Below are 15,232 nucleotides of genomic sequence, written 5' to 3' on the forward strand. Positions count from 1 at the left end.
TCGGAGGACAAATGGTGTGATCAACGCAGCATGTTTTAGGGACAATCAATACATTTCATGGTCATCAACCGCAGCAGTCAAGACATGCAAGGGTCAGCATTTCATGATTCCCAGGTTTGGAGGAATAAGACTGCTGAGCAGAGACAGCCTCGTGTTCGAGATGGTGGACGAGAAGTGACGAGTCGTCCCCGTCCCCGTCCCCGTCCCAGTCCCCGTCCCAGTCCGCAATAGCCACAGTTGCGACCACCAGGCCAAATGGTCCCTGGCCCCTGCACAGATCGAAGCCCCCGAATTTAGCACCTTCAATAGACTCACTTCGCCCGCCACATCACATCAAGTCGGACATGGATGTGTCCTGCTCCGGCCGGCATAATTAGTCGAGCTTGTGCTGTGCATCTCGGCATCTAGAGTTGATATATCTATCATTCCTCTTTGTCTGCTGAATCTCTGCTTGCATTGCCATCCATCCCGACCGTCCCAGCGCTTATTCCCCCTTTGCTAACGCTATCATTTCATCCAACAGTGCCACTGTCTCTGCCGGACTAGCAATCCATGCGCAACAGCAGGCACTTCTTGCCTTGAAGTCATTGCCCCCTCCACTCAGGAACTGATCACCGACGTGCAGCGTGCTAGATGGTTGTATACCCTCAAACCATTTCTGACATGCCTGTACCCCCAGTGACTTGTCTCCGATGTCCAGAAAAACATCGGCACCTCCGTTGAACACGGTGAATGGGATATTCGCGTACGGGGCCGGCTTCTCAGAATTGGCCGTGTTGATCGAAGTTTCCACCACCTGCTGTACCACCAGGACAGTCTCCTCCAGTTGTTCCCGCGTGAGCTTCTTGGACTGGTCAGCTGCAAAAATTCCGACTGCTCGCTCTTTACGAAGTACTTTGGCCTGCAGCCGAAGCGTCCGGATACATGATTGAAACGCAGACTCGGCGTGATCTAGAAGTTCTTGGATAGCCGATTCTGACCAGTGTTTCATGGTATCCAAAACCCACTCTCGTCGGTGGATGTACCGTAAACAGTGCTCCTCCTTTTCATCGAACACGAAGAGGAAATTGGATTCACCGCCCATGATGATCAGGTTGGACTTTTGGACAGCGGTGAGGTCTTTCGAGGCCTTGACGGCTAGAAGGAGACCAGATAGTCGATCGAAGTAGTGCTCCGGTTGCATATATCCGGCAGCTGTGACGATCCCGATTTTGACGTCTTGAGCCAGAAAATGAAGGAGTCGTAGGATCACCGGGTTAGCCTCAGGCGAATGTAGCGACGCTCCATCTTCGTACAATGTGACATCGCCATCAAAGGTCAAAAGTTCAAGCCCAGGGTTCAGCTTGATTTTCAGTTGTCTGTATGGCTTTGGCCGGATCATTGCCATCACCTGTGCGGTGTTGAGGATCAGCCGGATGTCGTTGAATGAGGGGGCCACAAAGCGACGGGAGGAGATGGCGCGCTTCGCATCCTGATATCGGAAAGCATCTTCTAGAGCCAGAGGAGTGAAGAAGGCAGAGATGGTGGGCACCAGCATGTTGAGTTTGGACCTTGGATTCGACACGGCTTGCTGATTGACTGCAGCCGGTTAGTCTGCCTGCAATTCGTCTGGCAGGGTCGATACCAACTGTGATCGAGTATCAAATCTTCGACATCTCGAAAGATCTCGGCATATCGCTGCTGTGCTGACCTCGCCATAGTGTCCAAGCTCTGGCCATTGGAGCCGTCATACTCAACGGCTGGCTGCGAGTTGAGGACGAATGGGACCGCCAGAAGACCCTATGGGATATGCGGTGAGAGTTGTGCTAGGACGTCCAACTGCCCAACGCTGGCTCACCTTGATCCATTCAATCTATCCAGGCGGAATCAGCAATGGGACAAGTCTGAGAAGGCCGTTTACGTACAAGTTGGTCTCGCCGATGAGTCTTACATCATAACAAAGTCAGCATAACCATGGTCCGCTCTGTGGAAAGGGGCTTGACTTGCCTTCAGTGCATCTAGCCGCTGTTAGCAAGGGTTTGAGGGAACTGGGTGATATGAGATTGGTGACGAACACTCGACTCGATATCGGGTAGTCATTTTGACGGTCTGCAGGCGTCGCAATGTATAACCTGTTGTATGGGACCGCGATGGATAGTAGTGTGCTGTTTGATTGAACTGGATGGAAGTATGACAAGGATGAAGGAAGGAGTTGCAACATGGTGGCTGACAAGTCCTTAGTCAAAGAGTGTTTTGATGCCAAGCAAGAGACTCGCGATGTTCTCTGTCTCTAGGCGGGCGGATGAACCGGCCACGTATGTGCAACGAAGAACGATGTTTGTGGAATCATGTCATTGGTGCTACATATCGGCTGCGAAGATAGTGTTGGCCTCTGTTCAACACAAGACTGTTTTACGTTATTTGACTCGCCAGAGAATGGACTAGACACCGCTTCTATGACTGCTCTTTATCGCCTCCTTTATAGCTGCGTCGAACGTGGTATCCGCCTCCGCCGTCACTACAGCTCCCTCTGTCCTAGAACATGCGGTAGATGTCCAGGACCACACCACCTTCTGAAAACCACTTCTTTTTCCCGGCGGACTCAATCGAACGCCTATAGATTCTGGTTGCACCGCAATCTGCAGCTTCTCGATCGCTTCCTGGGCATCATACAGGGTCAACTCGCCGTTGTGCGGCTGTGACACTGACCACCCTATTTGTTTGCTCTTGCCTGTCTCTGAACGTGTCTCGGATTGCTTCGCCAGCGCCAACGCCTCAGAATGCGCAACGAGGTCCAGTATCAGCATGCGTCTAACAAATGACAAGGCCTCGTCGCGAGTCTCGTGACGTGACGCTGGAACATTTGCAAATCCAAAGTCAATTGACGATATCTCGTAGCGAGAACCAAACAAAGGAGGCCCAAGGAACGTGGCTAGCCCGATTTGCAGGCTCCGCTCCGCGATCAGAGTTATTTTGAAGCAGGTCTTCACAGGTATCATCAACTCTGAAAGAATGGTGTCAGGCGCCTCGATCTTCAAAGACTGGAACACCGCGGCGTTTGAAGCTTCCAATGCCACGGTGATTGGCAGGCTTGCTCGCTTGAAGGCGCCCAGCAACGCTCTGCAGTTATCCCAAAAGGCTCCTGCTTCAGCCCGGTGCCGTAAATGTGCCAAAACAGGTCGGAGCAGGGCGTACTCGGGGGTCGGTCGTGGTTTGAGGGTCATCGGAGGCGGTTTTTGCGACCTCCTGATGAGATTCTGCTCATGGGCGGCATTTAACAGCAAACGCAGAGATACAGCCACAAACTGCGCTATCAGGTTGTCTCCATCATTGGCGGACGTCACATCTTCCTTTTCTGTTGAGGACACGAGCGACAGCTGGTACTTGCCAGAGACGTCTATCTCGACGCTCTGCGAACGCGTAGTAATGCCTTGGTTAGCCACAAGACGCGATTCGCGGCATATCTCGTAGAACAATTCTTCTTCGAAAATCGCATTGCGGTAGTCGTTGAGCTGTTGGTTGAGATCTGTCGTCTCGGCCGGGCTATGAGTCTGGAAGTCAAAAAAGCCTGTTTTGATGCCGTTCCGGACTACATAGACGCCAAGCCGTTTGCGTTTCCTAAGTCCGATCTGTCGATCCAGCACGACGGAGCCATCAGCAGCCTGGCGAAGAAGAGCGAAGCCCCGGTCACGGAATTGCTGGGCAGACTCGGCAAACCCGAAATGAACACCAATGGCTCTGCGGTCTCGTGGTAGTCGCGAAACCGACCATCCTTTGGTATTGAGATTAGCGATTTGGTGCCAGAACTCTGACTCGCGCTCTGCCTCCGTCTGAAGGCGAGCAGAAGCTGCACCTAGCTTCTCTGAGGCCGATCGGAAGCCCTCCGATCGCCAACCCTGAGAAACAGAGGCCAGGCGTCGTCTCGTCGGAGGAGGGATCGGTCTGTCTTTGAGGACTCGTGACGCCAACGTGCCAACTGGGACAGCCTCTCGGAGGGCAGGCGACATGGAATGCTGGGCGGGGACTGACTGCCGAGAAATCAGGAATGACACAAAGTCCAAGGCGCAGAGGACTTCGTTTTGTGCGTAACTATGAGCCGGTCAGATTTCGCAGTAAAGGGGACGGAAAGGAGACTCACTTTAGGCGCTCCAGCATCTCTTCTCTGCGCTTCCATAGGCGCTCCTGGCGCTTTTGAGGAGAATCATCCTCTTCTACTTGAGGTTCCTCTTCCGGGCCAGCTTGGACGGCATCTGGCGCCCCAGCTTTCCCCTGGATCTCAGCAAGAAGAGAGCGCTCGGTGATGTGGCGAAAATGACCTCTCTGTGCAATGATCTGCCGGATCTGGGTTTGTAGATTCTGGGGTTTTGATGAAGGCTCGGGAGGAATCAGAAGGCTGATGGTGTTCGAGTCAGGCATGGCGCCTGTTGTCGCCTCAATTACTGATCAGTACTCCGTGTTCGCACCTTGTTATCAGGAGGAAGACTTGAAATTGAAGCTTAGGCTGTTACTGAATCAAATGACAGACAATCATTGCTGCGAAACCGATTGTGAAGGGCTGGAGCAAGTTTTGATTGGTGAAAGTCGAGAATCGCGAACGCAAGTTCGCAGCAGTGAATGGGAGTCCAGACATCTAGAGATAAGTTTAGGCGCTGCTAACATTACCTAACATTTCTTCTGCCACCCACAACACCTCCAGGGCGACGCCTCTAGCGACTGGGTCTAGTGACAGCCTATCGGCACCTTCGGCTGCACAGTGGGGGTTCTGGGGCCTGGGCCGCTAGCCACTGCGGGCACCAACAGGCCCTTGGCCCTTAATAGTTTCGTGTACGTCTTTGGCGAGGCACGAATGACGTTCTCCGACCTCACTTGCTGTTGCTGCTCGGCACAACACCCTTCTTGTGCTATCTGCTGATAGACTTCTTGCATTATCTTCAAAGTTCATCATTACCTTCACTATTCTCTATCCTCGTCTCAAATCTCACGTTTCTTCTTCCTCTCCGAAAACACCTACCCGCTCCCATTAAAGTTGGCCTACCCGTCGGTCAAGCAATCCTCAACCAATTTTCACCGACTCACCCCGCTTGAGCCCTCTCTCCTGTCTCAACCACCTGTCCGTGCTGTCTACTGCCTACGAATCCCGGACCAATGGCCGCCAACGGTGCGCCAGCTCCTCCCCGGAAGCGCAGGATTGGTGTTATGACCAGTGGAGGTGATTCCCCTGGCATGAATGGCGCTGTGCGAGCTGTTGTCCGCATGTCCATTCACATGGGCTGCGAATCCTATGCAATCTACGAGGGCTATGAAGGATTGGTACAGGGTGGGGATCTGATCAAAGAGATGCACTGGGAAGATGTGAGAGGATACTTGTCTCGGGGGGGGACTCTAATTGGCACCGCACGTTGCATGGCGTTCATGGAGAGATGGGGCCGACTGAAAGCAGCCAAAAACATGGTCGACCGTGGCATTGATGCCCTTGTCATCTGCGGCGGTGACGGTAGCTTGACCGGTGCTGACAAGTTCAGAGCAGAATGGCCGAGTCTACTTAAAGAGCTGGTAGAGACCGGGGAGCTGACCCAGGCAGAAGTTGATCCATTCCAGCACCTAAACATCGTCGGCCTGGTTGGCTCGATTGACAACGATATGTCTGGCACTGATGCCACCATCGGTTGCTACTCCTCCCTTGAGCGTATCTGCTCCGCGGTCGACGACGTTTTCGACACCGCCGCTTCCCATCAACGTGGCTTCGTGATTGAAGTCATGGGTCGGCATTGCGGTTGGCTAGCTCTCATGGCGTCGATAGCCACCGGCTCTGACTTTGTGTTCATTCCCGAGAAACCTCCTCGAGTCGGCTGGGAAGATCAGATGTGCGACATCATCGCTACTCACCGAAAGAGAGGCAAGAGAAGGTCGATTGTCATTATTGCGGAAGGTGCCCACGACAGAGAATTGAACAAGATCACAGCAAACCAAGTCAAAGATCTCCTGACCCAGAAGCTTAATTTAGACACACGAGTTACTGTTCTTGGGCATACACAACGAGGTGGACATGCATGTTTCTACGACCGTTGGTTGTCGACACTGCAAGGCGTGGAAGCGGTGAAAGCGGTCTTGGATGCCACTCCAGAGACACCCAGCCCAGTCATAACTATCCGAGAGAACAAGATTGAGCGGTCCAACCTGATGGAAACAGTGGCATTGACCAAGTCGGTCAGTGCTGCGATCGCTGCCAAGGATTTCGACAAGGCTATGCAACTGCGAGATGTCGAATTCAAGGAATATTACAACAGTTATGTCATTACCACCTCTACCGACCACCCTGCTTTGCGTCTACCTGAAGAGAGGAGGATGAGGATCGCAATTATCCACGTCGGAGCTCCTGCCGGAGGTATGAACCCAGCCACTCGCGCTGCCGTGGCGTATTGTCTGACCCGCGGTCATACTCCAATCGCAATCCATAATGGTTTCCCGGGTCTACAACGCCACCACGATGATAAGCCCGTTGGATCTGTACGCGAGTGTCGTTGGATCGACGTGGATCCATGGGTTAATGAGGGTGGCTCTGAGATCGGCACCAACCGCGGCCTGCCCAGCTCTGATATGAAGAAAACTGCAGAGTGCTTCGGGTTGTACAAGTTTGATGCGCTATTCCTCATTGGTGGGTTCGAAGCTTTCACTGCAGCAAGTGAGCTGAGGAAGGCGCGGGAACAATATGACGTCTTCAAGATCCCTCTGGTCGTCTTACCAGCGACCGTGTCAAACAACGTGCCAGGCACCGAATACTCCCTTGGCAGCGATACGTGCTTAAATACGCTGATCCAATTTTGCGACGCCATTCGACAATCGGCATCATCTTCAAGACGACGGGTATTTGTCATCGAGACACAAGGCGGTCGATCTGGTTATCTCGCCACGATGGCTGGGCTGTCGGTCGGTGCACTCGCAGTCTACATCCCTGAAGAAGGAATCAATATCCACATGATTGCCAGGGATATCGAATTCTTGCGCGAAAACTTCAAGAATGACCAGGGAGCATCGAGAGCGGGGAAAATCATCCTTCGAAATGAGAGGGCTAGCACAACATACACGACACAAGTGATTGCTGATATGATCAAAGAGGAAGCCCGAGGTCGTTTCGAATCTCGAGCAGCAGTACCTGGCCATTATCAACAGGGTGGCAAGCCTTCGCCTATGGATCGAATCCGTGCACTCCGGATGGCAATCAAGTGTATGCAGCACATCGAGGATCGATTTACCGGAAAGTCCAAGGACTGGATCGCGGACGACCCGTTGTCAACAGTAGTGATTGGTATTCAAGGGTCTGAAGTGGTCTTCACCTCAATGGGGGGACCAACAGGACTCGAGGCTACAGGAACCGATTGGGGGGATCGGAGGCCCAAGAATGAATTCTGGCTGGCTATGAAGGAGACGGTGGATATACTAAGTGGACGGCCCAAGCTGACGGACTGCTGTGAGGAGTGCGGGAAGCCGTTATCTGGCGAGACTTTGAAGCGTCCCCTCTCCAAGCAGGTCTAATGAAAAGGCGTAAACACAGGCCGCAAGACACGAATTCGGGAAGGGGCGAAGTATACAATGGGCTGGTTCTGGAGCTAGACTGAAGCAATGGTGTTTACGAGGGAAGGACGGCAGTAGCAAGTTTTGTTAACTGATACGATATCAATAGATGGCCAATTTTTCCGAACAAATGTTTCTGCAACTTCCTGTCGTTTCCGAAAGCGCCCCCCTTTTGCAGATACTGTCACTTTTCCCACTGAATGCTAAAGATCTAGCGGGTTGTACTTTATCAGGAATGCAATACTTGGTCTCTATCTAGGTAAGTAGCGAGCAGTACTGTACGCACGCGTATGCTTGAGAAGGGCCCCAAGAAACGTCACAGCTGCATTCGAATGAGCATAAATTTTCATGCAGGAATCCATTAAGCATATCCTACAGGAATGACTCAATCCCGTCTATTGATTTCTGCCTTTTCTGTTCGATGCTCTCTGTATTGCTGGTTATATCGCGTCAAGGAGCCTCCTCGAACTACCTACCAACAATTCTTTGCAGAGTCAGCAAAAATTGTCCGCGGTTTCCCATCGCTGAGGTACAGGACATATCCTGGAGACCACTGTTGTACCATTAGGCTGAAGCTTAAGCCCACTATGGACAGCCTGGAGAAAGGGTTGAAAAGCCTGACTCTGGAAGGTTTTTCCTGAGATGTTCCTGAGCATCACGCCCGCTTGAAGGAGGAAATCACAGCTCTGCTTTCTCGCGAATTTGCTCCGGAATCCAGAAGCCCAACTTCAACGCCTCGTCACAAGCTTTTCCAAGTTCTGCTTTGACAAATCGAAAGATACCACTGCTACACTTGCTGGTGAGTTCTGAGCCGTGCAATGGTGATTGGAGACTATAGCTAACTTGGTCTAGTTACAGTGTGTACGGCAGGAAACCGCCGTCAGGCAGCAATGAAAGAGAGTATATGCGTTCTGCTGCACCTCTGCTGAGGGATTCTTTACTAGGCATTAGGAGTTTCAAGGGTCTAAGGCTTTGGGAAGAGTCTACTGAAGAGTAGTGGATTCAAGATTGGCCCGACATGGAGCGTAAATAAATGGGTCTCAAGGGCGAGAAACATGTCCCAGTCATGAGTGGTGGGGTTCCAGTCTTTGCCTACTAGGTATGTACCAGTTATGGTCATTCGGGAAACGTTGGGGATTTTATAGGCATATCAAGGGAGTAATATGAAGGGCAGACTGGTGGATATCATAGTGCTTGTAGCCAGTAAAGCCCAACCGATGACAACTGTTCCATCCATTCGACAGATAGCTAGAGAGGTGTTGTCAGGGCGATAAGACCTTCCCATCGTTTCTAACCATATTGGCCAAAAGTCCGAGTCCCATTTGAGGCTGCCGTCTTGCTTCGGTCTTATAGTAGCGCTGGTGATGTGTCCTGCTCTGGCGTAAAACTTATCCGATCGGGACAGACTCTCAAGAACAGACATTGGGTTCTTGGAAAGTCCACCTGGCGGTGTTGTTTTTGCTTTATAGCCAGCAAAGAGCAGAGCATACCGAGCCCAGGAATAATCGTCGTCGGGCATAAGTTTGATATTTTCTACGCCATCTGGTTCCGCTTAATCTTCAATGAAGCAGTCAATGATGACTAAAGCGTCTGAGCTAAGGTTGGGTATTCTGATCATGTGAGATAGCTAGTGTCGGTCTCGATAGCTGCTTTGCGCACTGTCATACTGATCTTCATCACTGAGATTGTAGCTTAGCGTTAGTGCTTCAGTATTGTGATCACTTACCCACGTCAACGGCTGAATTGCACAAGTTGGAATGTCCACGAAGCAAGTGTCATCCTCTCTCGGAATCTGTTTTGTGCCGTCTAAGTAGGACAGAATCTGAAGGTCTCTCTCGTCGACAAAAGCATTTTCCGGCCAAGGCCATGAGATGTGGACATCGTGCTGCCGATGGGTTTGCAGACGAAATTCCTGAACATCGTAGTCATAGAGATTGCGAAACTCCTTCGAGATCTTTTCCACCTGTTTCGAATGTCTCAGCTCAAGTCTCGTGCCTTGAAAACTTTCAATGCTTAACAAGTGGTCCATGTGGTCAACTTCCCAGCGTATTATGATCACGTGCACTTTTCGATAGTTACCGCTCACTGGATGAAGGGTAAGGTATTCGCCCTTGATCCTCTCGTTTGGTTGTTTTGCGTTTTGCTGCCAATTCCATACACTCGTCGATTGCAAAGTCAGATAGAGGCTTCTCTTGAAGAAGAGCCTCCGTTGGGATACTGGTGATATCCCGGATTAGCGACTTAAGAGATGTCTTATCCCCGATCGATATGCCCTCGCAGGAGAAAAACTGAACCGAAGTTGGTGCAAGCAGCACCTGCAGTGGCCAGCTGCGGTAAACCATCGACCCCCTTGAAAGTCAGCTTTCCCTGTCCTTATCTCGGAACTTTGCCCCGAAACGTCCGCTTGATATACATAGCATCCTGCCGCCCCACGATACCAGCGGAATATAGAGTTAATGGCCTCTGAAGGTTCGACGTGGTTCATCTTGTCGATACAGCAAGTGTCGACCCAGAAGTGATCTAATCTGTCACGAGCAGCTTGCTCTCCGCATAACTGGATCTTCTTAAAACCAGTTATTTTGCGAAGAGACTGCTTGCTGAGGTCGCCAAACGCAATTTCCTCTGGCGGTTTGCTCCGACATGCGAGAGTATGGCATACGGTGGGAGATGGTCTTTGGTAAGGTTATCACTAAGGCGGAACTCCTCGTTTCTGTCGCGCTTCAAAAGGCGCATGGTCCACGATGATGTGAGAAGATGCAGAATGGACTCAAGCACAACGAGCGCAACAGATATATTGCGCTGTACGTGAGGGTACCTCGACAATCACCAATTCAAGTACAGGAACTCCGTAGATGGCAGGCGTCTGGCTTGAGCAAAGCCATCCAAACATGAGACTGAATGGTGTTTAGGGAAATGGGGGAAGGGGGCTTGAGAGGGGGGTCAAGGCTGCAGTGCCAAGCCTTTGACTACGGTACTAAACTAAATCGGGTAAAGTACAACAACATTCTGCCTGTGCCTTTGCTTGGCAAGCACATTTCTTAGTACTGTAGGTTTCTACCTCGTACATCAGGAGTCTAGGCAGGGACACAAGAGGTGCTGGCTCGAACCTGTCAGGTCATGGATTGAGCAAGATCGTGGATGAAAATGCTGCAATCTACATACAGTACCTGTTCTGGCTGGGCGATGCCAGAGCATGTCCTCACCTCTGCATCGACCAAAAGTCAATATCCCCGCGATTGCCCCCCGGACTACCGAGTACGAGGTACAACCGAAGCAATCGGGGTTGTTAGCAATCTTGCCATTTGGAGATAGCTCTTTATCCTCGATGCCCTCTCTACAGAGCTTGTGGAGATCCTGAAAGGAACGGTCCAATCATGATCGATGCTCGTTCGAGCTCGAAATTATCCGATTTCTTGCACGATGATTTCCACGTGCACGTGATATCAGATTTTGCCGATACGCCCGCATCTTCCCTTTTCCAAGACTTCTAACTTTTAAACACGAAAATCCTTTACCGCTCCTCCAAATATTTACCACGATAATACGTCGAGCCGTCGTTAGAATTAGGGCACATGAGTAGGTACAAATCTATGGCGAACATACCTGATCGAGAATCTGACTGTGGCGAGAGACCAGCCTTGCCTTTCTTGCAGGGGCTGGCGAGCTACGTTGCCCGTCGGACGGAGTCGGCTGGACTACGTCGAATAAAAGAAGTTTGAGTCATAAAGCTCGAAACTAGGTCCCGATGACCTGTTTCTTCTCCTCCAAGTCGCTTCTCTTGAAAGCACAATGCAAGAAGAAACCCATGGAGAGGATCCCTCGTCTCGATCAACCTGGGAATCGGATACCGATGACGGCTCCAACACGACTGAAGAGTCAAAGCCAGCAGCCCCGATCTGGAAGCTGGTATGGCAATGGCTAGATCTCGATCTGGAAACCGTGAAAATGATGGCAAAGTAAATTGGACCCGTTTTCATTGTTGGTTCGAAAATAACGTGAAGACAGGGGAGCCCTACCACCGGCAATTGCCGCAGCGATGTGAGTATGGGAAACTTCTTAAAACCGCGGCTCTGAACAAATAACAGGAATCAGTCAAACTCGGTCGCGCAAATTTATACAACCCTAGGATATTTGGTCTCAATCATGGCCTTCTTCTCATTCGCCACCCAGCCTCGAGCACGATTCGTCAAGACTATGACATTGAATATTTTCGGAGTTTGCCTTGCTGCAGCTGTCATGCTATTGTCTATCTACTGTGCAGTCAAGTCTAGGGAGCGTTCAGAGAGCGCTACACAAAATAGTTCGTCAAACAACAATCTTGAGATTAGCTACAGCGCCTCGGCTAGCGCAGTGATTGCAGTGTGGCTCTGTGTGTCCATTTACCTCATCAACGTGGGACGAGCGCTGCGTCCAGAATATTCAGTCACCGGTACTATCCTGAGCTTTTTTGTCATTGTAGCTTCAATTAACGCAACGGTAAAGACACGCCAGAATTTCAGTCCAAGCGTGAACTGACATTGCATAGCGAATAGCGCACATGTCGCAGGGCGAAGTCTTGATCAAACACATGATTGGGGCATTCCTCATGGGGTTTGCCATAGCAGTCGGTGTCTCGTTCTTCATCTTTCCCCGGAGTCACCGGAAGCTCTGCTTCAAGCTGACGGACGACTTTGTCAGCAAGCTCAAGGATTCCCTAAAAGCTCAAGGTGCTTACATGCGACGGATGCGACGCAAGAATTTGGTTTTCACGTGCGTGCAAGAGACGAATGTTTCTACGGCGCGGATGAGTCCCAAAGATATTAGAGCTACAAACTCACCAGAAGCGCAACGATTAAAACTCAGCACCGCAAGTCTCTCTGCAACCTTTGGACGCATGCATACTGAACTGGAATATGCTAAGATAGAGTTTGCTGTTGGTCACCTCGACGTGTACGATCTCAAAAAGATTCGGGAATTGCTTCAATCTATTCTTCTACCCATGAATGGGATGTCCACGTTGATTGACATTCTGAAAGAAGTGGCGATTCGAGCGGTAGGCGCCGCAGAAGATGATGATTCAGAGGGTCTAGCTTTCGACGACTTGGAAGCGGAGCGTGTTGCATGGGCCAATGTGATGGATTCGCTCGTGAGTTCCTTCGACTCCCTAGCAGAGACCTTGGAAAATGCGCTGGATCATGTGTCCATTCAATTGCGATTCGGCCGCAGGAGGAAACGGGCAGAAGACAGAGAAAAAGGAATTCCACGACCAGGTGACAGGGATTTTGTGGCTTTCTTGAGTCAAATGATTGATGAGTTTGACTGCTCCCGCTCCAGCGCCTTACGAGGTTGGAGTCAAGCAGCGGGTGTTGATCTACCCGTTGCTTTCACGACAGACCTTTCAAAAGACCCACAGCCAACGATCACCAACCATTTCGCCGTCGGTAGACATTACCGACAGAATCAACAACGACTGTGTCTTGTCTTGTACATCGAGTTCCTAACTTGGTCCACTGCGAAGGGTGTTTTGGACCTTGTGGTGTTTGCGAATGTCAAATCCCAGGAAGCCACAAAAAGAGGATCGAGGTTGATCCTTCCCGGAAAGAAGCGGATGAAAAAATGGATTCGAACTATGTGGACTTCAACGGACTCGATAGCAGATCCCACGATTACTGGTCGCGAAGGCACTCGAACCATTGTTCATCTTGGAGAAGCTTACAAAAAACGAAGAGACCCTGAACACTTGCCAGCTGCCAGCTACCTGGAAGTTATCGGTGATCAGATACGACGCACATCACATTTCTTTGCCTCTGAGGAATCGGCTTTTGGATTCAGAGCTGTCTGCGCTGTTATGACTGTGGGAATCGTCGCCTTTCTCCACGATACTCAGACTTGGTTTCTCCAACAACGTGGTCTATGGGCGCTCATCCTTGTTGCCATTTCACTGGCTCCGACGACAGGTGCTTCAGTCATCGGATTCCTGGGCCGGGTTGTCGGAACAATAGCGGCAATGTGTACCTCGATTATTTTGTGGTATGTCCCAGATGGGAAGGCCGGCGGAGTCATCCCGGTGCTCTTCATCGTTGAATTTTTCGGGTTCTACACTCTCTTCAAGTTTCCACAATTTTCTGTTGGCGCCATCCTCTTCAACGTCACTAATCTGCTTATTGTGGGATATGAATTGGAAGTTACTAAGCTTGGGAAAGAGGCTGTGGCCTCGACTGGGCAGCCATATTATCCAATCTATCTTCTGGCGCCCTACAGACTTGCCACTGTGCTGACCGGGACGTTTGTCGCGTTTATCTGGTCATATTTTCCATTTCCAGTGACCACTCATGGCAAATTACGACGAGAGCTTGGAGCCGGGCTTTACCTTCTGGCAACATACTACGCCACAGTTCACAGTACGGTTGAGATGCGCCTCCAAGACTTCGTCTTGGATCCCCGAATCAAGAAAAGTCCGGCTTATCGAGTTGAAAAAGCTCGAGGTAAAGCATTTGCAAAAACAAGTATTCAGATTTCAAAACTACGGCTCCTGGCTCGTGAATGGGAGCCCACCATCGGCGGTCGCTTCCCGAAGGAGACTTACCACGACATTATCGCATCAATGGAAATTATCTTCAATTACATGACACTCATCTCCTATTCCACACGCACCTTTTCTCCATCCTCGCCTCTGTTCTCCGCACCTGTGTTCCCGTCGACTCATCGTCTTTCTCCCATGCTGTCTGGCGAACCTCATACACTGCCAGACATAGAGAAACCATGGATCCACAACTTTCGCCTCTTCATGCGCAGCCTCAATATAACCACGCACGACATCACATCCATGCTCAGCCTGCTGTCCGCTAGTGTCACCAACGCACAGCCTCTTCCACCCTTCCTCAGAGTCCCGCATCCGTATCGTCTTGGTCCAGACCTTCACATCATCGATCCTGATGTTTTAGGCATCGAACATGTTGCTGAGCCTTGTTATGCTGCATTTGCCGTCTGCCAGGTTGCCAGCAGCTTGGTAAGCGAGGAACTGGAGCGATTAATAGGGATGGTCAAGAGTCTTGTGGGCGAAGTTGACTTCAGCTTCCACATTGAACGAAAGCCTGAGAGAGTGACGACTTGGAGGAGCCGGACTGGTACCTTCGGAACAAAGAACATGAAAGAGGGTGGAAGGGAGAAGAGAAAGGACCTGTCGAATTCAAACGGGAAGGGCAAAGCAGAGTGATGCTTCCGTGCTGAGGAGGAGGAGGAGCATAGTGGTTGTTTCAATGCCAAATCTTATCCTAGCATAAAGTGTGGATGGTTTACTTGTACACACGAACAACTGCTTACTGCCCGTGTCGCCGTGTTCACAGGCAAACACAGGCAGGCACAGGCTAATCGAAGATCTAGGCGAGGGGATCATACCACCCACCCACCACTTGTGGTGTTATGCAGGAAAATGGATAAGTGGAGATGTGCTTTGCAAATGGAGACGCAATGATTGGTTCGCAGTTCGCCCCCATCAGGAGTAAGGCTACCCAATCAGCATTGAAATGATTGTCAGCCCCTGGTCTTGGAACGTCATTGCCGCAGACTTATATTAAACCCCTTCAACCCTTCAACCCTTCAACCCTTCAACCCCTCCATCACTTGGATTCTGATAAGTCCCATCCGTTACTTGCACTCTTCATTCACGGACAATTTGACAGCAGCGACTCTCACCGAACCA

General features: G+C 50.8%; 5 protein-coding genes across 5 annotated transcripts; 2 read left to right on the forward strand and 3 right to left on the reverse strand.

Moving 5' to 3' along the window:
• Window positions 1-484: 484 nt before the first annotated feature.
• Window positions 485-1,698, reverse strand: A1O5_06151 (uncharacterized protein; the record flags this gene model as incomplete). The annotated part of the gene is made up of 2 exons (XM_007746746.1): window positions 485-1,578; window positions 1,629-1,698. The coding sequence occupies 2 exons, from the start codon at window positions 1,696-1,698 to the stop codon at window positions 485-487; spliced, it is 1,164 nt and encodes a 387-aa protein (XP_007744936.1).
• A 722-nt stretch (window positions 1,699-2,420) lies between these two features.
• On the reverse strand, window positions 2,421-4,395 carry A1O5_06152 (uncharacterized protein; the record flags this gene model as incomplete). The annotated part of the gene is made up of 2 exons (XM_007746747.1): window positions 2,421-4,068; window positions 4,118-4,395. The coding sequence occupies 2 exons, from the start codon at window positions 4,393-4,395 to the stop codon at window positions 2,421-2,423; spliced, it is 1,926 nt and encodes a 641-aa protein (XP_007744937.1).
• Window positions 4,396-5,124: 729 nt separating this feature from the next.
• On the forward strand, window positions 5,125-7,512 carry A1O5_06153 (6-phosphofructokinase subunit alpha; the record flags this gene model as incomplete). The annotated part of the gene is made up of 1 exon (XM_007746748.1): window positions 5,125-7,512. The coding sequence occupies one exon, from the start codon at window positions 5,125-5,127 to the stop codon at window positions 7,510-7,512; it is 2,388 nt and encodes a 795-aa protein (XP_007744938.1).
• A 2,150-nt stretch (window positions 7,513-9,662) lies between these two features.
• On the reverse strand, window positions 9,663-10,174 carry A1O5_06154 (uncharacterized protein). Its single transcript, XM_007746749.1, has one exon. It carries the CDS (start codon window positions 10,034-10,036, stop codon window positions 9,785-9,787), a length of 252 nt encoding a protein of 83 aa, XP_007744939.1. The 5' UTR covers window positions 10,037-10,174; the 3' UTR covers window positions 9,663-9,784.
• A 1,520-nt stretch (window positions 10,175-11,694) lies between these two features.
• Window positions 11,695-14,746, forward strand: A1O5_06155 (uncharacterized protein; the record flags this gene model as incomplete). The annotated part of the gene is made up of 2 exons (XM_007746750.1): window positions 11,695-12,027; window positions 12,077-14,746. The coding sequence occupies 2 exons, from the start codon at window positions 11,695-11,697 to the stop codon at window positions 14,744-14,746; spliced, it is 3,003 nt and encodes a 1,000-aa protein (XP_007744940.1).
• Between the last annotated feature and the right edge of the window lie 486 nt (window positions 14,747-15,232).

Source organism: Cladophialophora psammophila (genome assembly GCF_000585535.1).
Source record: "Cladophialophora psammophila CBS 110553 chromosome Unknown aczJe-supercont1.8, whole genome shotgun sequence".
NCBI classification, from domain to species: Eukaryota; Fungi; Ascomycota; class Eurotiomycetes; order Chaetothyriales; family Herpotrichiellaceae; genus Cladophialophora; species Cladophialophora psammophila.